The sequence below is a fragment of the Schistocerca americana genome, chromosome 1 (genome assembly GCF_021461395.2).
Source record: "Schistocerca americana isolate TAMUIC-IGC-003095 chromosome 1, iqSchAmer2.1, whole genome shotgun sequence".
Taxonomy (NCBI): Eukaryota; Metazoa; Arthropoda; class Insecta; order Orthoptera; family Acrididae; genus Schistocerca; species Schistocerca americana.
Genome location: NC_060119.1, coordinates 558,237,107 through 558,261,016, shown reverse-complemented (window position 1 = coordinate 558,261,016; position 23,910 = coordinate 558,237,107). Strand labels below are relative to the sequence as shown.

General features: G+C 38.3%; 1 protein-coding gene across 1 annotated transcript in view; it reads left to right on the top strand.

Annotated features, from left to right (window-relative positions):
- LOC124606307 (CAD protein) overlaps nucleotides 1-23,910 on the top strand; it is a 545,680-nt gene that overhangs the window by 476,489 nt on the left and 45,281 nt on the right. The window contains exons 21-24 of the mRNA XM_047138292.1: nucleotides 4,036-4,287; nucleotides 14,578-14,742; nucleotides 17,610-17,771; nucleotides 19,640-19,811. Coding sequence (XP_046994248.1) covers nucleotides 4,036-4,287; nucleotides 14,578-14,742; nucleotides 17,610-17,771; nucleotides 19,640-19,811 — 751 coding nt within the window. The remainder of the gene's footprint in view (nucleotides 1-4,035; nucleotides 4,288-14,577; nucleotides 14,743-17,609; nucleotides 17,772-19,639; nucleotides 19,812-23,910) is intronic.

Sequence of the window (23,910 nt, the reverse complement as noted above, 5' to 3'; positions counted from 1 at the left end):
GTTCTTGTGGGTGTTTGACTGTGTGTGTTATGCATGATGGCAAAAATTCTTCACCTTTGCTTCGATGCACGAACACTTTTCAGTCTGAGCCATGCAGATTAAATTTGGACGCATCTAAAAAGGTTACTTTGTTCCACATCTCTGGGTCCATGTCGCCATTGCCCATTGTAGTCGCTGTTGCCGCATTATCTTGGTCAATAAAGCCTTTCTTCTAGGACGACGGGCTGAGAGTCCAGCCCCCAGTTTCTTACAGTTCTACTGGTTACTGAGATGTTGCACGTTTCTTCCCAGTCTCCCTTTAGTTCAGTTGATGACAGGCGAGGATCGTTGAGCGAAAGCCTTTTGAATACTCTGTCCTATTTGGCAGTAGACGCCCTTTTCCGACCTCTTCCTTTCTCACGATCAACATTTTCTTTTTTCCTGTATTTTTTCAGTAACTTCGAAATCGTAGACTGATCAAATCCTGTCTTAGAGAATGCCTCTCTGGTGCTGAGAACAACAGACGAATAAGCAAGTATAGCAGCTTTCTTTTCTGGCGTTAATTCAACTGACCTTCCCATTTCTCACTGCAAAGTCTCAACTCAGAATGGCAGTATAAACACTGATTTCATTGTAAAACCAAACGACAACAACAAAGAGTTGTGTATTGTTGGAAAACATGCGTCAAGAAACTTCCTGGCAGATTAAAACTGTGTGCCGGACCGAGACTCGAACTCGGGACCTTTGCCTTTCGTGGGCAAGTGTTCTACCATCTGAGCCACCCAAGCACGAGTGACGCCCCATCCTCACAGCTTTACTTCCGCCAGTACCTCGTCTTCTACTTTCCAAACTTCACAGAAGCTCTCCTGCGAACCTTGCGGAACTAGCACTCCTGGAAGACAGGACATTGCGGAGACATGGCTTAGCTACAGCCTGGGGGATGTTTCCAGATGTTTGGAAAGTGGGAGACGAGGTACTGGCGGACGTAAAGCGGCGAGGACGGCGCGTGAGTCGTGCTTGGGTAGCTCAGTTGGTAGAGCACTTGCCCGCAATAGGCAAAGGTCCCGAGTTCGAGTCTCGGTCCGGCATACAGTTTTAATCTGCCAGGAAGTTTCATATTAGCGCACACTCCGCTTCAGAGTGAAAATCTCATTCTGGATGCGTGAAGAAGTCAGATTATTAACACATTACTGCCCATTGTCCCTTTTTTGGGACGCGTATATTTTACTTATTTCTACGTAAGCAATGGAGCTTTTAGCCTGTATTGTTGCACCTGTAGGTTCAACTAACTGCTATAATGCCTGTAAATATAAAATAAATAACTTTTTTCTGAGTACTTCACTTCAGGAAAATTATAAACTTGCCGATTTTTTTTTCTCTCACTTGGCAGCACTGTAAGTCTGCTGGTAGTTCCTGGACGACAATGAGCTGTGATTTAGTTGTCTGGGCGTGTTTGTTATGAACATACGGATGTCCGCGTAAGATTAAGTAAACTTCTGATTTTTTTCAAGTAAGTGCAATATCGATATATTTTATGCGTCCCAATAATGGGATAATGGCATGTTACACTATCATTTATTGTTGATGTGCCCTGTTCTTGTATACAGTTATTATACAGAGAAGAATTGCATTTTACGTTCTTAATATCTGCTTTTTTTCATATTCTATTCAAATTTTACGATTCCAACAGGATAAAAACATGCCGCGTGGACTTACACTATCAAATTTGGATATAAAATTTGGTGTCTTACAAGTTCCTATGGCTTTCTTTATAATTTTTCGCCATACTGTGGCAAGACTGACAAGAAACAGGAGCCTTTGGGTGCAAAGGTAATAAATGAACTAACCAGCATGATTTCAGAATCAGAGTATCCGAATTATAAGCTTTTCTTTGACAACTTTTTCACCAGTGTTGACACACCGATCAAACTCGGAAAGAGTAAAATGAAAGCTGCAGGAACAATAAGAGAGATCGGAACTAATGCATGTCCTTTAATTGACTCGAGAAGAATGGCAAAAGAAAAGGAACGAGGATTCTATGACTACATATTTGACAAAGAGAACGAAGTTCTGGTTGTGAAATAGAGTGACATCAAACCAGTATGTGCAGCGACAAATTACAGTACTATTACTCCTCTGAGTTCTACTAGAAGATACTCATGGGCAAAGAAAAAGGAAATATCTGTTAAAATGCCACATGTCATTGAAGAAAACAATGCCCTTATGGGTGGCGTAGATATACTGGACACGCAGATATCACTTTATAGGACGAGGATAAGGTCAAAGAAATGGTGGTGGCCATTATTCACACAGATGATAGATATCTGCGTAGTAAACACATGGCGTGCATACCAAATTTCTAATTCTAATAAGAAGCTCTCACTTTTGGATGTCCGACGGAGAATAGTGATCTTTTACCTATCAAAGAAAACAGGATCAGTACCAAAACGCGGAGGACCACAAGGAAGTAAATTGATGGGAGGACGAGTGAGCACAGATGTACGACTAGATCCAGGAAATTATTTCATTGTGCCAAGTAAAACACGGAAGAGATGTGCTTACTGCAACAAAAAAGTGTGATAGGTGCAATGTTGGTGTACATGACAAGTGTTTTGCTTCATTTCATACTGAATGGACATGCAATAATATTAAAACATTCTTTATTTATTGTTTGTGTTGTTTCTTACAATATTATGCATGGAGAATAAGGTTGTGAATTTGGTTAGCGCATTTGGCCAATGTCCCAAAAATGGGACGGCCTGTAGTTTTTGTTCTAATAAGCTGAAAATTTTCAAAACAACTTTTTATTCAATTAATCACTCAATGTAACGTTTTTATGTATAAAAGTTTGCAAAAAATAATCCGATAGAATTTTAGCCAATAATGGGTTAAGGCAAGAATATGTCAACAAAGTTTAGCAACAATGGGACAGCTATAACGTGAAGCAAAGTGCTGCAAAAGACAAAAAGACGAAGTATTTCATGGTGATGCAATAGACATTTCCACCACTGTACTACAACCCCTTATTTATCGCTTAACAGGAATCGCTAGGATAACATTAAGAGTGATTACTGCAGGCACAGAGGCATTTAAACAATCATTCTTCCCCCGCTCCATACGTGATTGGAGCGGAAAGACACCTAGTAACTGGTACAATTTGACGTAGCCTCTGCCATGCGCTTCACGAAGGTTTGCAGAGTATAAATGTGGAGTAGTGTTACAGTAGCCATATTGTTTACGGTGTTTGCCGCTTGTTTCCTTTATCACTTGACAAAGACGGCGACTCGTATCGAATATTTCTCTATATGCAATTCTCCTACAGTCTAACAATAAAATTAATTAGCTCCTTGTGTAAGTGTCACTTATCAACTCTTAATTACCAAAACGCAAGGTTTTCAATAAAAAAATCCTTTAGTGTCATAGTACAGCTAATAAATTTTATACGTGTCATCAGTCATTTCACTTCTGCAGTATGTTCACATATATTTTACAGAGCTACTTTTTTTTTTTTTTTAAAGTGAGCCATTTCTATTCGACCGTCAGTTATAAGTAGCTTAAATTTTTGACTGCAACTTCAGTGTTTCTGCTTTTCCTTGTGTTGTAGGAATGCATACTTCCATTTGTAACAGCATGCTGTTTCATTTAGGCTTTTCCTGGTGAATAATATGACTTGTAGAATATGTCGAAGACAGTGGAAGAATTTGCAGTTTTCTGCGTAAAGGTTTGCAAGAGTTTTTAATGTTAGAGATTCTGTGGCTCCTGCAGTCCTTTTTTGTGCTATAAAACAGCTTTTGTTGGGAGCTTAATTTTCCCCCACAAAAAATTACACCGTATCACTGCAAAGACTCTGGTTGGGGAAAGTAAACACTTTTCACCACCTCCTTTGATGTGCACCTGGAAATAATTTTAATGCTGTAGCAGATGGGCTTTTAATGTTGGTGGAGCATTCGAGTGCTGAAGCGTGTGCAGCCTTATCGAGAGACGCGGAATGCCGCTGACGCGACGCCGCCCGGGCCTGGGAGCCCCGTTGCTTACCCCCTCGTGTTGTCGGTGCAGGCGATGCGGAGAATCGGGCGCGCGGCGCCGCCCATGAAGACGCACACGGACTGCATGACGTCGCGGCACATGGTGCGCCTGCCCGGCTTCATCGACGTGCACGTGCACGTGCGCGAGCCGGGCGCCACGCACAAGGAGGACTTCGCGTCGGGCACGGCGGCCGCGCTCGCCGGCGGCGTCACTATGATCATGGCCATGCCCAACACCAACCCTGCCATCACCGACCACCATTCGTTCACGCTCGTCAAGGAGGTGAGTCTGCTGCCTGCCTATGGTGATAACTGAACACTGCATTTTACTAATTTATCCCTCCTTTATCGACTTTTTCCAATAAAACCTCTTTTCCGTCGTTTATTTTACGAGGGCAAGGTATAAAGTAACCTCCTGCCTATAAACATTAGTATAGGTCAAGCAATATTATTCGAAAAATCTTACAAATATACATTTGTATCACTTCTCCACAATCCAGCACATTGCCGAGGCTACCACTATGGGTCATCCCCTTTCCCGTTCTACTTGAAACTGGAGCAAGGGAAAAACGATGGTTTGTATGCATCTTTACGAGCCCTGATCTCTCTTTTTCTTTTGTCACTACATGAGATGTATGTTGATGGCAGCAGAATAATCCTGCAGTCTGGCATAAATGATAGTTACCTAAATTTTGTCAGTTGTGTTCTGTGAAAAGCACACGGGCTTCATTATAAATCACCTATATTTTCCTAGAATTCTTGCCGTAAACTGAAGTCTTCTATTCACCTTTCCTACAACAGATCTTATGTCCTCATTCTATTTCCTGTTGCTTTGCAGCACTACAGCTCAATATTTAATTGACATGACTGTTCAAGTAGCACACCACCAATGCTGTATTCAAACATTATGTTGTGGTTTTTCCTACCCATATTCATAAACTTAGATTTTTTTCACAATGAAATCCAGTTGTGGTTATCCCAGAAAAAAGAAATTCTATGAAAGTTATCCTCCTACAGTCTCTCAAAGACCAAGCTTTCCAGTACACTGCATTGTCGTCAGCAATTGCAGATTGCTGCTCGCTCTATCTGTCATATTGTGTGTGTATATATATATGAGAGAGAGAGAGAGAGAGAGAGAGAGAGAGAGAGAGAGAGAGAGAGAGAAGTCCTATAACACTTCCCTGAGCACAAGTTATGATAGCCTTGACTCTGATAAACACTCACCATCCAGGACAGTGTGCTGGGCTTTATTACTTAAGGATATTACAGTCACTTGAATCTCTGAGAAACAATTTCATATGCTCAGACCTTTGTTCGTTAAATCTGCAGTGTGTCAAATGCTTTCCGGAAATCTAGGAATATGGAATCTGCGTGTTGCCCTTCATCTGTAGTTAACAGTATTTCCTGTGAGAAGAGGGCAAGCTCAGTTTCACATGAGTGATGCTTTCTAAATCTTTGTTGATTTGTGAACATAAACTTTTCTCTCTCGAGGAAACATGTTATATTTGAACTTACAATATGCCCAAGAGTTCTTCAGCAGACCAATGTTAAGATTCTTAGTTGGTAATTTTGCTGGTCTGTTACTTTACCCATGCATATGGGAGTCACCCAAACTTTATTTCAATCACTTGGGACTGCCTGCTGGGTGAGAATAAAATACCAGTGGTGAAAAGTAATCTATTGATACCAAATTGGTGTTCCACCTGACTCTCACATCTTCTATGTTTTCAAGTTTTTCGGCTGCGTTTCAACACTAGATATGCCCATTTCTGTGTTCTTCGTACTGGAGTTCGCGTGGCAGCCAAATGATAGTATATCTGTGCGATTCTCCTGCATGAATGATTATTTTGGAACACACAATTATTTTTTGACGTAGGCCCTAATCAAAATTCAGTTACTTTAATTATTTATGACATGTTGTAACAGATGTGATCCTAGATGTTGCGTGTGATGGGTGAGGGCAAGGGGGTTTCATGATTTTTAAGGCACCCCCTCCCTACAAAAAAGTTGTATATTTACGTCAATCACTATTCTTTTCAGTTTCTTGTCCATGTGGATGGACTTCGGTTCTGACCACATGCAGGAACATTCCAACCTAGTAAAGGCAATCTTACACAGGCTAACGGTGCTTGCTGCTGCCAACACCAAACTTGATTCTTTTTGGGAGTTCTGCAAACAATAAGAAGTTAAGTAAGGCAAGATAGAAACACCCTTCACTTCAACTAAAGTGACAGATTTTGATTTCATGAATGTAGGTGGGTGTCTGTGGTAGAGAGCAGACCTGTTTTAAGAACTACATTCCTAAGAGAAATACCGATAATGATCAATGCACACTTCAATTTTATATCGTGTAAATTATGATGTTGCCAAGTTATGTATGTTTTTCCTATTTTTAAATAAATTGCTTGACAAGTATCATTCTTGAATTTTCGGATAAATGCTTTGTTGTTGTTGTTGTTACAATTGTAGGCCTGTGTCGCTCATTAAAAGTTTGGGCAAGGGGTTTGTACTGTAACAAGATGTGATCATCCCCAGAACCAAACCCTGGATCCATGTGTATTAAAAATCTGAGAAATTCTCCCTGCATGAAATTCTATCACCTGAGATTGCAATCAGCCCATGTCAGCATAATGAAGTAGTTTGCCAGGGTTGAAAGCATTGGGAAGCAAGCCACTGTTTTGTGAGCATGAATAGATTGAAATCACATATAACAAGTTGAAAATTGCTAGAGCAATTTGACAAACCCAAGATTTGTTGTCTCAGTCCAAAGGGAGGATTATTCGTCTAGGTGTGAACTACCTTTCTTACATAAAAACAAGAGACTGGTGGAACAAAAAAACTGTTGCTTGTTTTGAATTGTTGTTATCAGTTTTGTTAATGTTTCATACACGTTTCAAGACATTATCATAGGATTTGTTGGCCTGGAAAAATCATTTGCCAATGTCGTGGTGCATGATGGTCGCAGTTCTGGGAAAACTAGGGTAAGCTTTAGGGAGAGATGGGTAGTATACAACATAGACAAGAGCCAATGGGGAATAATAAGCGTGAAAGAACAAGAACGAAGTACTCGGATTAAAAAACGTGTAACACAGGGATGCAGTCTTCTGCCCCTACTGTTCAATCTATACATCAAAGAAGCAATGATGGAAACAAAAGAAAGGTTCAGGAGTGGAATTAAAATTCGAGGTGAAAGGATATCAGCTATAAGATTTGCTGATGACATTGCAATCCCCAGTGAAAGTGAAGAAGAATTGCATGATCTGCTGAATGATATGAACAGTCTAACAAGTATAGAATACAGATTGAGAGTAAATTGAAGAAAGACAAAAGTAATGATTAGTAGCAGAAATGAGAAAAGCGAGAAACTTAACATCAGAATTGATGGTCACAATGTAGATGAAGTTAAGGAATTCTGCTACCTAGGCAGCAAAATAACCAGTCACAGACAAGACAAGGACGACATCAAAAGCGGACTAGTACTGACAAAAAGGGCATTCCTGGCCAAAAGGAGTCTACTTGGGAAATGGGGAAGTGGATCAGACTCATCAGTGGTTCTGTAGGATATTCAGTAGAGATAGGAAAATAGTGGAACAGGAGGAGAAAACTGCTGCCCTTAAGGCGCAGCTAGAGCAGGCTAGGGAAGATCTGAACAGGTTAAGGAAGGAGAAGGGTAAAGAGAGGTGGGAAGTGGCAACAGGTAACAGGAGTAGCAGACCTAGAACTTTGCCAGACAGCTTTGTGGTGAATGTGAAGAATAAGTTTGACCTGTTACTTCAGTTAGCTAATGAGCCTCAGACAGAGGTAGGTGTAGAGAGGGCACAACAAATTTTCAGTAGAAAATTGAATAAGAATGTATGGAATTCAGCAAAGAGAAAGTAAGTTTTGTTGTGAAGTAGTTCACATGCCAGAGGTGTAGGCCAACTTTTGCAGGACCAGTTAGGATTGGAATACCAGTCCACAATTTTTTTTAAACAAAGTGCTGGTCTGGGTCAGGTGACAGAGGATTTAGGTTCACTCAGTAAAGATTTTACCAAGGAAGACACCGTGGTTATTCTGGGGTACAATATAGAGTGTGACCTGGCAAAAATTGCATCAGCAATGAGACATACCAGTTTTGAGTTTGCGTCTGTTCTGAGACGCCATGACTGACCTCATTTAAACTCTTCCGTCAGGAGAGTTAATTTGGAGTTGGAGCGGCTGCTTGGGTCGGGTGCGGGGTCACATATTGGTTTGGTTCCTGTTGATTCTCTCAGTAGGTGGGAGTATACTAGACATGGCCTACACCTCAACAGGAAAGGGAAGGGTAAACTGGCTGGGCTAATAACAGGAAATGTAAGGGGGGAGGCACTGCCATGAGTGGTAATATACCAGTGGCCATAGGTGTTGGAGCAGCACCTTTTTTTAGGATAGGTAGGACAGAATGAAGTCAAGTTCTGAGAGAAGTAAAGATGGAAACAAACCTTCAGTTTGATAAAGAAATCAAACAGCATGATCCTGGCACATTGGATCAATGAACACAGCTGTTGGTTAAAAATTTACAGCAATCAGCAGAAATTTTATTTCCACCTGATTTCATGTCAGTAAATGTGAAATGCCAACTGTCTTTAGTGCATCGAAATATTCGAGGGCTTAGAAGTAAAATTAATGAACTACTTATGTGCATTGATGAATTAGTCATCAAACCCAGTTGATATAATCTGCCTCTCTGAACATCATGTGACCACTGGTATAGATATGTTAAACCTTACAGAATTTAAGTTAGCCTCCTACTTCTGTAGACAAAAGATGGAAAATTTAAGAATATTGACATTAATAAATTTTGCTTAGAGCAGCACTTAGAAGCATGTGCAGCAGAGACAGAATTTCATAATAGGTTCTTCATAATAGTAGCCATATACAGAGCACCTTCAGGAAATTTCAACCTGTTTATAAACGGTCTTGAAGATTTATTATCTCATCTCAAATTAAAAAACAAAGAACTAGTGGTTTCTGGTGATTTTAATATAGATGTCCTGAAAAACACTGTCAGTGAACAGTTACTGAAATCAGTTACATTGGCATTCAATTTAATTTCTACTGTAAATTTCCCAACTAGGGTATACAAATGTTCTAAGACTGCCATTGATAATATATTTATAGACAATTCTAGGCAACTAAGCTACATTACAAAACCAGTAGTAAATGGGCTATCTGACCATGACATGCAACACCTAACATTAAAGTTTGAAAATTGTCAGGGTAAAACATCTATCAGAACTGAGTACAGAAGGCCAATAAAACAGTCAAAAACTGAGAAATTTAGGAGATTGCTCAAAGAAATTAATTGGATGGATGTTTACAGCATCCAAGACACAAATGGAAAATACAAAACATTCATTAATAAAGTTAGCACCTTATTTGAAAATTGTTTTCCCCTGAAGGTAACTCAAATTAAGCAGAAGTCTAATAAGAAACCATGGATGACACAAGGGATAAAGATATCATGTGTGACGAAAGGAAAACTCTATCTGATATGTAGGGACACCTTTGATTCTGGCATTATAGCATATTACAAAAATTACTGCAAAATATTGGAGAAGGTTAGGGCCTATCCAGAAATCTAAACACCTACATTATGAGAATAAGATAAATACATCCAGCAATAAAATAAAAACAATGTGGGATATAGTTAAATCAGAGACAGACAGGACCAGAAATGAGGAGGAACAAATAGCTCTAAAAATAAGTGAAACCCTGGTAACAAACGCATGTTGTGTTGCAAACCATTTAAACAAGTATTTTGTCTCTGTTACTGATAGCATGGGGTTGTCAGGTTCAGTAAATAACGCAATGGAATATCTGAGACCAGTGCACACAAGCAGTCTCAGTAAAATGGAATTGACGCTTACTTCACCCAAAGAAATAGAATCTATCATAAAGTCCTTGAAATCAAAGCATTCCAGTGGTTATGATAACATATCAACAAAGTTAATAAAAAGTGTGTTCATGTGAGCTTAGTCATATCTCAAGTTATTTGTGTAATCAATCACTTGTCACAGGAACATTCCCGGACTGGCTTAAATATGCTGAAGTCATACCTCTCCACAAGAAAGGGGACAAAAAATGCCGTAAAATTACCGATCGATCTCACTTTTGCCACCTTTTTCAAAAATCTTAGAAAAGGTTATGTTCAATCGTCTACTTAAGCACCTTAGTGAAAATAACATACTGCCAAAGTCATAGTTAGGGTTTCTTAAGGGTGCTGATATTGAGAAAGCTATTTACACTTAGAGCGAAAATGTCCTTAATTCTTTGGACAACAAATTAGAGGCAACTGGCATATTCTGTGATCTGTCAAAGGCATTTGACTGTGTGAATCACAGCATTCTTTTAGGTAAATTAAAATATTATGGCGTCACTGGTAGCGCTGCAAAATGATTTCACTCATATCTTACTAATAGAAAAGAATGGGTGTCATTACATAACACTTCAGCAGTAGGCAATCAGACATCATCTGGCTGGGAAGAAATTACATGTGGTGTTCCCAAAGGTTCCATACTAGGTCCACTACTGTTCCTTGTGTATATTAATGACCTGTCATTTGTTACATTACCAGAGGCCTAGTTTGTCTTATTTGCAGATGATACAAACATTGCAATAAATAGTAAATCAAATATAAATTTAGAAAGGGCAGCTAATCAAATTTTTACTGACATTAATAAGTGGTCAATAGCCAATTCACTGTCATTAAACTTTGAAAAGACCCACTATATGCAGTTCAGATTTCCTTCTGGTGTGTGTATAAAATATGATGACATGGAAGTAGGAGAAGTCAAGAGTGTAAAATTCTTGGGATTACAACTTGATAATAAATTCAGTTGGGAGCAACATACTAACGAACTGCTTAAGCGCCTAAACAAGTCTGTTTGCAATGCGAATGATGTCGGACATAGGAGATGTAAATATAAAAAAAAAAAACTGGCATGTTTTGCTTATTTTCACTCCATTATGTCATATGGTATCATATTTTGGGATGACTCCACAAACAGAGAAAAAATTTTTTAGAGTACAGAAGAGTATAATAAGAGTAATGAGTAGTGTAAATCCAAGAACATCATGTCGAAACCTATTCAAAGAATTGGGCATATTAACCACAGCTTCTCAGTATATTTATTCCTTTAATGAAGTTTGTTGTAAATAATACATCTCTTTTTCCAACTAACTGCTTAGTACACAGTATCAATACTTGGAATAAGAACAATATACATAAAGATTTAAAATCACTTACTCTTGCCCAGAAAGGAGTCCAGTATTCCGCAACATATATTTTCAATGAGTTAACAGCAACCGTTAAGAGTTTAGTTGCAGACAAGGCACAATTTAAACATAATTTAAAAGAATTTTTGGTGGCCAACTCCTTCTATTCCATCCATGAGTTTCTCAACAAGTGCAGTAGACAATTTTAATGAAAATTTATTATACTTTAATTTTTGACAATACTTTATTGTAATAGCCAAGAAACTAGCAAATGTCTGAATGATGGATTTAATGAAAGCAGATGTAAGTATTAAACCTGTAAATATTAGATGTTCCAATTTAATTCATGTACATAATTTTACTGTTCATTGACTGAGGATCATTAAAATTAATGAAACTCAAGTTTTTCTAATTAAATTTTTGTAATGTGTTTATCTGACATGTTCCACACCCAGGAGGATTCCCTCTTTTTATGGGTCTATGGAATGAATAATTAATCTAATCTAATCTAAACTAGTATCAAACATAGGCCTTAATCTAAGGAAGAAATTTTTGAGAATGAATTGCAGGAAGAAAAATGTTTGAGAATGTAAGTTTGGAGCACAGCACTGTATGGTAGTGAAAGGTGGACTGTGAGAAAATTGGGACAGATGAGAATCGAAGAATTTCAGATGTGGTGAATGTTGAAAATTAGGACGACATAGGTTGCAAGTGCTACTCTGAGATAGAGGTTGGTGCAGTAGAGGAATTTGTGGTGGTCTTCATCAAACCTGTCAGAAGACTGATGACTCAAAGTAGCTGTCCAGGCTGATTATCCTACTATATTCCATAAAATGTATGAAGCTGAGTCCATTATTGGAGCAAGAGTCATAACCATTCTTGCTCACAGTTTAGTGTGATTATTTAGGTTGTCAGTTGAAGCAGTACAATGCCAAACAGTTAGCACTGATTTGTCTCCAAATTAACATAGGAAATTATGTCTTGTTACCAGTCACAGTTTTGTTCAGTAATCCTTCTCCAATCTCTTTGTGACAAAAAGAAAGTTCAGAGAAGCAGTCATTGAGTGAGTTTTGTATTAATCGGAAACAGTTCTTGGAACCCAGCAAGTACACAAATTTTGCTAGCATATCTGTTTAGTCATGATCCCGTGCAAAGCACTAAAGAAATCTGTGGAAAATTGTCCTGCAGATGGATTGTATAATGCTGTTTTTTGCAGTTTATTTATTTATTAATATTTAATTTTCTGCAGATACAGCCTCCTCTTCTGTTACAAACATCCATCCTGCCACTTTTAAACAACTCTGTTCATGCACAGCACCTTCACTAATCACAATTGATCCATGTACAGCACAAATTTTGTGACAAATGTCAACAGCTTAGAGATTCTTTTGCCACTATAAACTCTATTCAATAAAAAATGTAGCATTTTGCAGGCTTTTCTATTCCAGCAATTGTCTTAAATGGTGCCTGTAGAAAAACAAAAAGTAGTTTGATCTTCTTGCTCTTGTCATTATAAGCATACTGACCTGCTATGAGAGTGGCCATAGTGACTGTACAGTTGAGCCATTACTTCCCATGCTACATAAAATGGACGTTATTTTCCAGATAAACTTTGTATTCTGATAAAGAGTTCTGTTGCTCCAAGCAACAGATGCTTTGTGAGGGTACAGAATGAATGAAGTTTTGCAGAACAAAATTATAATTATGTGCTCAAGAAGGTGTGAAACAAATTTACCTAGAGAGATGTCTGTATATAAAATAACTGCTCTGTTTCTAATATCGTAGGCCACAGCTTAAGTCATTCAGCTGATTATTGGAACCTAAGCAAAAATTTGACTTGCAATTTGATAAGACATTTCTGGAATAAAATGGACAATCTACATTTGACATAGAAGTCACAGGAAGTAGATTCTTGACACAACACACATACTGTTTGTATCCTGAGTGTTGGACTACTGTGTTCTACAGAGTTTGATATTTAGTCCAGTTCTGGTTGGTTGTGGGTTTTGGGGGAGGGGACCAAATTGTGAGGTCATCAGTCCCTCCAGTTTCTTTTTGCTAATAATGAAAGCTTCGTAATCAAGCCCAGAAGAGAGATATTAATTGAAGGAATGCAAATGGTATTCCCACATTATTGATTAGTTATCTGTAAATGATATATCATGTACCTTAGAAAAAAACATTCTGTATAAGGCAAGTTACAACTGAAGGACAATTGTGGTGTAATGTCCCACTGGCGACATACTCATTACAGACAAAGCACAAAGGGTCAGGGAGAAAATTTGCCATGTCCTTTCTAAAATATTGTTTGCACCCATCCATGTAGAGGGTAAAACAGAAAACCGAAACTTGAATAGAGAGGGAAAAAAAGAGACTTTGGACCCCAATCTTAATAATTGTCCATTGCATTAACAATCTGTGCCATGTTACCCAGACAACAAGAAGAGAGCCTGAAGGGAATAATACTAAGAAACAGGCTGAATGTACAAAATCACTGCATGTGTACACTGATAGGATGGCTTGAATAGGGGGTGGGGGAATGTAATTGAGAAACAGTTGCTTTGAATATATTTGCTTATGATAATGATGAAAACAATAGAGAGTCAGCATATTTTTTGCATACATCCATTCCTTAAATTCATATAAAATTAAAAGAATGTAATAATTCCACAGATCTTATAGTAGGGATAATATCAGGTGTTCATTGCCAAACTTCATGTAGAAATTTTTCAAGCTTTCAGAGCCAGTGGCTTCTTCTTCTGGCAGAAGAGTTGAAGGGGAAGGAAGAGGGTGAAGGAAAAGGACTCCAGAGGTTTAGGGAAAGGGGCACAGTTTATCAAAGTTACCCAGAACCACGGGGCAGGGGAGACTTACCATCTGGTAAGCTGTAACTAGTCATTTCAAATGTTAGAAGAAAACAATGACATATCACCCCTAACATGCCTGATAAAGCACTATGATGTTCATACCTATCTTTCTGTTGATGACAGCTTTAAATTACCTCCCTTGTGAATGTACTTGAAGTAAGAAAATGGAGGTAGACTTAGCAGTGTCACCATAGTGATGTGTTGATGGTCAGAGATGTTTCGTAGTGTATGATACGTGATCATTCATTTAAAGAACTGAAATAATTTGAGCATTTCAACTGAAAACCTCATAAACTGGCTTGTTATAATGAAATAAATTTGGTTTGAGAGAAATGTATACCAGATTAGAAGCATTTGTGACAAGATGTTCACATCAGTCTATAAAACCAAAGGAAAATTAAACATGCTTTTTAGATGGTGGCTACATCAAACCATAGACTTTTTTGTCACCAAAAATTTTTTTCTTATAGTTGGCAAGTGCAGGAGCTCGTTGTGACTATGGATTATTCATTGGTGCTTCATCGGACAACTATAGCCTCATACCAGAGCTCGCTCCATCAGCAGCTGGACTGAAGATGTACCTGAATGAGACTTACACAACCCTAACTTTGAAAGACCTCAGTGTTTGGATTAAGGTAAATTTTCTACCTATCAGCAACATGTAGGGTAAAAGGTTAAAAATTAAAGGATAATTCTCAATGTTCCATGCAACAGTAAATCGTTTTCATTATACAGTTTGCACTTTTTGAAACTTGGTAATATAACATTCATTAGTATGTCATACAGTTAAGTTGCATGCTGTAAATGTGCACAAACATTAAGTAGTCACTGAAAAGAATGAGAGGAATGAAGAAGATATTGTGTTGTGGGAAATATTTAGATACTAACCTCTAAATACTGTAAAAATGGAAATATCTAAATAACATACATACAAGGATTAATTTAAATTTATCCATTTTTCTGTTTGTACAGCTCTGTGGCTGTGGATTGTACTACTTTATATATACAGCAACCAACCACTTTTTATGTATGTCTGTTTACACCAGTATGCATTTTGAGCTTTCATCCACCTTTCCTTAAATTGGAATAGTACATACTTAAAACTTTGATTAGAGCATCATTTAATGAATGCTGCAGCTGGTGTTTTATTCTACTTATTGTTGCTCTAATTTTCCACATTTACAAGCAATGTGCTAATTGAAGATGTAAATATATATTACACTAATTGATGGACAAAAGCCTACAATGTGTATTGGTACAAATAAAAACACACAAAAAATGGCTGGTTGCTTTACTTCTTAATTTACTGCAGTAGTTTGAATTTGTGGTTCATAAATTGATCTACTTCTATTTATAATCACAAGTGTGGTTGATTTCTGATTATATTGATTACATCAAGAAGTCAGGCTCACAAACAGTGTGCTCATCTTGAAACAGCTTATGCACAGAAATTTTAACTAATTGTTTGATCACATTTACTGTCAGTGGATATGTCCTTTTTTTTGTGAAAGGAGTCTGAATGGGTGTAATCATCCACTTTTGTCAGTATGTTCTCTGTGCAGAGTGAGATAGTTTTTATAACTAGATTTTCCATGTCACTGACTTTCTTCTCTTCTCTTCTCTTTCTGCAAATCTGTCCTGAGACAGGTATCAACTGGAAGTCCTCTGTATCTTTCTGTCCAGAGCATCCTCCTTCATTTGCTTCCAACTTCTTTCTCTCTTCACATCTGCAAGCATTCCAAACCTTCTTCTTCCTCTCCCTCTTCTTCCTCTCCCTCTTTTTCCTTCTACTTTTCACTCTATGATTCTCTGTAGCAGACAATTACTATGTAATACATGTCCCTTCCAAGATGTTTTCCTCTTCTGCATCATCCTCAGTAAAGTTCCTTTCCTCTCCTACCCTGCTCAGCAACTCCTCATTTCTCATTCGCTCGATCCATTTCACTTTCTCCATAGCCAAATTTCAAAACTTTATAAATATTTTTGTTCTCTTTGTCTGGCTGTCCACATTTCAGAACCGTAAGTCACCACACTCCACACAAAACATTTGGCAACTCTCTTTCTAAATGTAATGGGGATGCTTGTCACTGTCAGCAAACCTTTCACTATTGTGAAAGCTCTCTTTCCCTTGCAGATTGTGTCTCTCGCTTCTGCTGGATGTTATCGAGCTTCCCAAATAAGGGAATGACTGAACCTGTTGTAATACCATTCCATTTAGTGATATATTAATCATGTCACCTTCTTTTCTTATTCTTATCATTTTGGTCTGCCTGGTGTTCAGTTCCATTCCAAACTTTTTACCCACACTTAAAATAGTCTCCATCATTACCTATAGCTCTTTCTGTGCCTGAAACACAGTGGTATCATCAGTGTATTTGATGGTTTTTATTCTTTATCCTACTACTAAAAGGCATTTTGATCTTTCCAAGGCCTTATTAATTAACTTTGCAGGATATATATTCAGCAGTGCTGGTGACATGCAGAAACCTTGTCTCTCACACCTTCAGTCTCATCTTCTATTCAAAGAGTTGCTATATCAACTTCCTACCCTTCCAATCTATAACAGTATCTTTCAGAATCTTCAACAGCATTCACCAGACAGATCTGTCAACTGCTTTTTCTCAGTCAACAAAACGTACATACATTTCTCAACTGACTTAACAAAAATGTTTCTTCTGTCATCATCCTCAGACACCCAACTGCAGCTCTGTCCCTCTTCCTTTCTTAAATCTGAACAGATCATCTTCCATATTATCCTCTGTTTTCCTTTCTGTTCTCAGCACTACTCTGGTCACATACTTGGTAATGTGGCGTATAAAAGTAATTCTCATATATTTTTAATTCTCCTATAAATTTTTAATTCTCCTATAAATTTTTAATTCTCCTATAAATTTTTAATTCTCCTATAAATTTTTAATTCTCCTATAATCTTCACATTGACTTATTGATAAGGGAACCATATGGTCTTAAGAAAAGCTTCAGGCCAGATACCTGTGTGATATATTCCATTGATCAGATTGCAATTCTTGTTACAGCATCATTCCCTAAGGCTTTTAGTGCCTCAGACAGTAGTTGCTCTCCACCCATCACTTCCTTTTCTGTAAGATCCTAAAGCACTTTCTCCACCTCCAATTTGTCTGTTATTGGCACTCAGTTATTTTTGTCACATTCTTGTTCATCCTCTAAGACTAGTCCTTCATGATCAGCTGTAGGATCATTTAGATCTGTGTAAGCCTTCCATCTTCATTCTCTTCAGTTTCCATCATCACCTTTTCCTGCTTCTTTAGCATTCCTTACTTGCTAATATTTCATGGTCTTTGTGTATTTATACTGCTTGCAGCTCTGTACATTTCATTTATTTTTTCCTTGCTTTTCTAATTGTTTTCTTTCCTCACATTGCATTTTCATCCAAAATTCCCCTGCTTTTACTGATTTTACCAAATTAACTGGTGCGGTTCAAATATATAATTACAGCATTTGATACTCTTTTTCCTGATTGCAGCATTTTGACAGTTGGCCAAAAACATCTCCTTTGTGTGTGCATGCTGAGAGTCAGACAACTGCTGCAGTACTACTATTGGCCACACTCCACAGCAGACCTATTCATATCTGCCACGTTGCTCGGAAGGAAGAGATCGAGATTATAAGAGCTGCTAAAGAGAAGGTGAGATGTCAGCTGAAAAAAGAAATGTCACATTAATTTAGAGAGTATTTGGAAGTAGTTGGTTTATTATGAGAGTTAAGTATAAATGTCATTTGTTTGTTGATGACTTCTGTTTGGCACTACATAGTTATTCTATCAAGTTTTTTTGTAGTCCATTATTGTCATTAGCATGGTTTGCAGTATAACATTCAGGCTCAGATTGTTCCAAGTGCACAGTTACACACTTACCTCTGTATTCACACATTTTAATAGAGAAGCATGCACAAATGCTACAGTCTTCTTTGGAAACATTTTGTCTGGCTGCATGTTAGTGTTATAGATAAGTGCCCTTAGCACAGCATTCTTGATGATAGAGGATGATTGATAAGTACGTACAGACAAAGGTCTGTCTGAGTCTACATTCTATGTTATGTATGGTAACTACTGCCCAAACACTGAATGAAGTCTCTTTTTCTGGTGCAACAGCACATTGGGATTCTATTCAGTATTGATCAGATTACAAATTCAGTGTTCACACACATATGTTTCAAGATATTTCGCTGTCTTCATATGACAGTACCCCTAACTATTACACCAAATGTTATGTTTTTTTAGTGTACTGGGTGATCAAAATGTCAGTATAAATTTGAAAACTGAATAAATCAAGGAATAATGTATATAGAGACGTACAAGTTGACACACATGCTTGGAATGACATGGGGTTTTATTAGAACTAAAAAAAGACAAAAGTTAAAAAAATGTCAGACAGATGGCGCTTCACCTGATCAGAATAGCAACAATTAGCATAACAAAGTAAGACAAAGCAAAGATGGTGTTCTTTACAGGAAATGCTCAATATGTCCACCATCATTCCTTAACAATAGCTGTAGTTGAGGAATACTGTGAACAGCACTGTAAAGCATGTCCGGAGTTATGGTGAGGCGTTGGCGTCGGATGTTGTCTTTCAGCATCCCTAGAGATGGCAGTCGACCACGATACACTTGCGACTTCAGGTAACCCCAAAGCCAATAATCCCACAGACTGAGGTCTGGGGACCTGGGAGGCCAAGCATGATGAAAGTGGCAGCTGAGCACACGATCATCACCAAACAACCCGCGCAAGAGATCTTTCACGCGCCTGGCAATATGGGGTGGTTTTTTTTTTTTTTTTTTTTTTTTTTTTTTTTTTTTTTTTTTTTTTTTTTTTTTTTTTTTAATAAAACCCCATGTCATTCCAAGCATGTGTGTCAATTTTTACCCCTCTATCTACATTATTCCGTGGTTTATTAAGTTTTCAAATTTATACTGACTTTTTGATCACCCAATATATTAGATAGTGCAAAATTCTAATTAATTTATGGCATCATGTGAAAGACCAGATTGCTCACATAGAGACGCCGTCGTCTTGATCGTATTAGAGAATTTGAAATCCCTTTCTCTGTAGACGTAATTCAGGAACAAGATAATTTGTTAGTAATAGTTCTCACATAACATCAGTATTATAGTGATTATCTTGTTAATAATTAGCACTGTGCATTTCATGATCATCAGGAATAGACAGTGTGAAGGTAAGAAGATTAAGGCATGATTTCAGATGTTATATGTGGTGTTATTCAATATACTGATGTGATGGATTACATCAGAAATGTTCACAAAATTAAAATATTTGAGCAAGAGAGAGTTTTAAATTGGCAGATGATCATCTTTCCCCTAAAACAAATCTCTCTCTCTCTCTCTCTCTCTCTCTCTCTCTCTCTCTCTCTCTCTCTCTCTCTCTCTCTCTCTCTCTCTCTCTCTCTCTCTGTGTGTGTGTGTGTGTGTGTGTGTGTGTGTGTGTGTGTGTGTGTGTGTGGTATGTGAATAAAAAGTTTTACTTGTTTACTCACACAGGGTCTGCCAGTTACATGTGAAGTTTGTCCACATCACCTGTTCCTGACACAGAAAGATGCTGAAAGATTAGGAGCTGGGAAAGGAAGTGTAAGACCAGTTCTTGGTACTGAAGAAGATCAACAGGCACTGTGGGATAACATAGACATTATTGATGTTTTTGCTACAGACCATGGTTAGTGTTCAGTTATTACCCTTACTGATTAATGAGACAATTTGAAATTCCAGTGACAACATTACACATTAGTTACATTGAGTTGCTTTTGTTTGTTAATATTACAGTTACATAAATGTCTAGTAACTGATGAGTAATGATAATTTCAGAATGAGAGAACTCTTTATTACTACATTTTATAATTATTAGTTGGCCTGCCTTTGTGGCTGAGGTCACTAATGCATGCTCATGTGGAGACAATCGCCCCAGGCATAACCTGTTTTGAATCATGATGATGGAAAAAATTGTCACAGCCAATGGTTGGCCAGCAAGGGGAGGAGAGGTAGTGGTGCAAAGTTCCTCATCATCAGACTTTGTGCCATTGTCCTACTTTAAATACTAAACCCTTCTGCAGTGTCCCATGAAGTGAGGCCATGTGACACTGTTGATAGTGGTCCATACATGGGATGGTGACATTAAGCTTGGTGGCCCCCTGGTTGCCATTTGCAATAACATTGAGGAAGCGGTTAAGTCACTCATTTTACCACTTTTATCACTTTAATTTACTGTTTGTTTATAGATATAAATTCAAAGGAAGGACATTGTCTAAACAATTAGCTATGATTTTAGTCTTGTTTATGTGATGGTCAATCACTCAGTGCTTCAACCATACAGTTAGTGGTTGCTTTTACTGCTTCTGTTGTTTTTAGTCCGTTGCATAGAAATAGCATAACATATAACAAGCAGGAGGAATGAAAAAGCAATTGAAATGGGTCATATACTTTGTAATTCTTCAGACTTTCCTGGTGGTATTTTGACATTTTGAGGTGTCAGATATTCTGCCGGGTATCAGCATCATTCTTGCACAGTATTTCGACAGTGTGACTCATTATTTGCATCAGGTGCTACCTAAGACAGCTTGTCGAGTGGAACAGGTCCAGTATTTCTACCTGTATTCTTCGCCTTCCTTCGTCAGTTCCAGGCATTCCGTCTGAGGTCTGCTCCCACTAGAAGCACCCTGCAATGTTCAATCTTCGGACCGTTGCACCTGGTGCTCTGTCTGTGGTCTGTTTCCATGTCCACGTTCTCCGTACCTCTTTTTGTGGAATTATGGTACTGCCCCCCCCCCCCCCCCCCCCTTGCCTTTTCAGCATCTCCAGTGTGGTATCCCAGGCTCTACTGAATTTTTACACAGTGTCCCGACTCGCGAGATTTTCTGCCACCTTTATTCCTACAGACTCCCCTATAACAAAGCCCCAGTATCTCAAGGTCTGTGCCAGCACCCTCATTCGATCATAGTTCATAGAATAGTGTTCCAGACAGTGTTCAGCAATGGCTGATTAAGTTGCCTGTTGTAGTTCAGTATGCCTCCGTTGTTCTTTGCGTTCAATGTCCACTCTCCATGTACAACATGCAACATTGGAAAAGTACATTATAAATTCTGGATTTTTGTAGTCCAGGTTGTCTTTCACATTTTCCAGTAGCCCTCTTATTTCGGTAGGTGGTCAGAACACACAATATGTTACACTCCCTGAGAATCTTACTGATTTTTTTGCAGAAATAGACTCCACATAGGACAGGTGTGCCACAGTCTTTGACTCATCTTGCTCTTGTAGATTTTGTGGTAGAGTGGCTGGTTGAGGGGCTTTCTGAATCTGTTTGGCCATGTATCCATTCGTGCAGAACACTGATCGTAGATGCTCTATTTCTACTTCCAAACTACCTAGGTCTGACAAGGTGTATGCCCTGTGGAACAATGACTTCAGAACTCCATTCTTCTGGACTGGATGATGACAGCTGCTGGCTTGCAGGTATAAATCATCTGCATAGGTTTAAAAGCATGGGTAGTAACATTGAAAGTGTAATGAGAATTCCGCTGTTAAATACAGAGGAGATAGCGGATAGGTGGAGAGTACATTTAAGGCCTCTATGAGGGGGATGATTTGTCTGATGCGACAGAAAAAGAAATGGGAGTCAATTTAGAAGAGATAGGGGATATCCAGTATTAGAATCAGAATTTAAAAGAGCTTTGGAGGCCTTAAGATCAAATAAGGCAGAAGGGATAGATAACTTACCATCAGAATTTTTAAAATCATAGGTGGAAGTGGCAATAAAATGATGATTCACTTTGGTGTGCAGAACGTATGAGTCTGGCATCATACCCTCTGACTTTAGAAAAAATATCATCCACCCAAGGCTGCAAGAGCTAACAAGTGCAAGAATTATAGCACTGTCAGCTTCACAGTTCATTCATCCCAGTTGCTGACAAGAATAATATAAAGAAAAATGGAAAAGAGAATTGGAGATGTGCTAGATGACAACACGTTTGGCTTTAAAAAAAAATAAAGACAGCAGAGAGGCAATTCTGATGTTGTAGTTGATAATGGAAGCAAGAATAAAGAAAAATCAAGATGTGTCGATCTGGAAAAAGCATTCAACAAAGTAAAATACTGCAAGGTGTTCGAAATTCTGAGAAAAACAGGGGTAAGCTATAGGGAGAGACAGGTGATATACAAATGTATAAGAGCGAAGAGAGAGTAATAAGAATGGATGACCAAGCACTCAGATGAAAAAGGGTGTAAGATAGGGATGTAGTCTTACCCCCTACTGTTCAATCTGTACTTCATAAAAGGAATGATGGAAACAAAAGAAAGGTTCAAGAGTGGGACTGAAATTCAATGTGAAAGAATATCAATGATAAGATTCGCTGATGACATTGCTATCCTGAATGAAAGTGAAGAAGAATTACATGATATGCCGAATGGGATTAACAGTGTAATGAGTACAGAATATGGATTGATAGTAAATCAAAGAAAGATGAAAGAAATGAAGTAGCAGAAATGAGAACAGTGAGGAACTTAGCATCATGATGGATGGTCATGTAGTAGATGAAGATCATGTAGTAGATGAAGATCTGGAATTCTGCTACCTAGGTAGTAAAATAATCAATGACGGACAGAGCAAGGAGGGCATCAAAGGCAGACTAGCATTGGCAAAAAGGGCATACCTGGCCAAGAGAAGTCTACTAGTATCAAACATAGACCTTAATTTGAGGAAGAAATTTGAGAATGTTCATCTGGAGCACAGCATTGTGTGATCGTGAAACATGGACTGTGGGATAATCGAAAGGGAAGAGAATTCAAGCATTTGGGATGTGGTGCTACAGATGAATGTTGAAAATTAAGTGGACTGATAAGGTAAGGAATGAGGATGTTCTGTGTAGAATCAGAGAGGAAAGGAATATGTGGAAAACACTGAAAAGGAGAAGGGACAGGATGGTAGAAAATCTTTTAAGGCATCACAGAATGCTCCCGTGGTACGAGGGTGCTTTGAAAAGATCTCAGAGTAGAATAGAAGAAAGTACTTACATCACTGAAACACTTCATTTTTCAATGTAGTCTCCTTGTAGGTTAATGCACTTGGTCCAATGAAGTTGCAGTGCCTTGATCCCATCTCAAAAATGAGTTTCCTCCACACCTGCAAAATAGTTGTCAACTCTGGTTATCAATTCTTCGTTTGAAGTGAATGTTCATCCACCAAGAAAAATTTTCAGTTTTGGGAAGAGATGGAAGTCTGATTGAGCCATATCAGGTGAATAAGGTGGGTGTGGCAACAATCCATACCTTAGTTTGTGTAATTTTGCCATGGCAATGGCACATGTTTGCGGGCGTGTGTCATGAGTCGCGGCACCCATCTTGCAGATAATTTTTTCATTTCTAATTCTTCAGTTAAAATGTGATATACCATTTTAGACAACATCGGGAAAGCGTGAGCAATTTCATGCAATTTCAATTGGTGATCCTCTATGACCATTTTGTTCACTTTTGCAATGATTCCTGGAGTAATGACGCATCTTGGCCAACCACTGCGTGGATCATCATCTAAGCTCTCCCGACCAAATTTATATTCATTTGTCCACTTGGCAACAGTGGAATATAAAGGAACAGAGTGTATTCTGAAAACCATCATGAATGTCCTTTGCTTTCATACATTTCTTTACGAAGTACTTAATCACTGCTCAAATCTAAATATATTATTTTTTTCCCCTTTCTTTCTTTCTTTCTTTTTTTCCCCACCTTTGCAAATCACTACACAGGTACAACAATGGAGCCAAGTCACT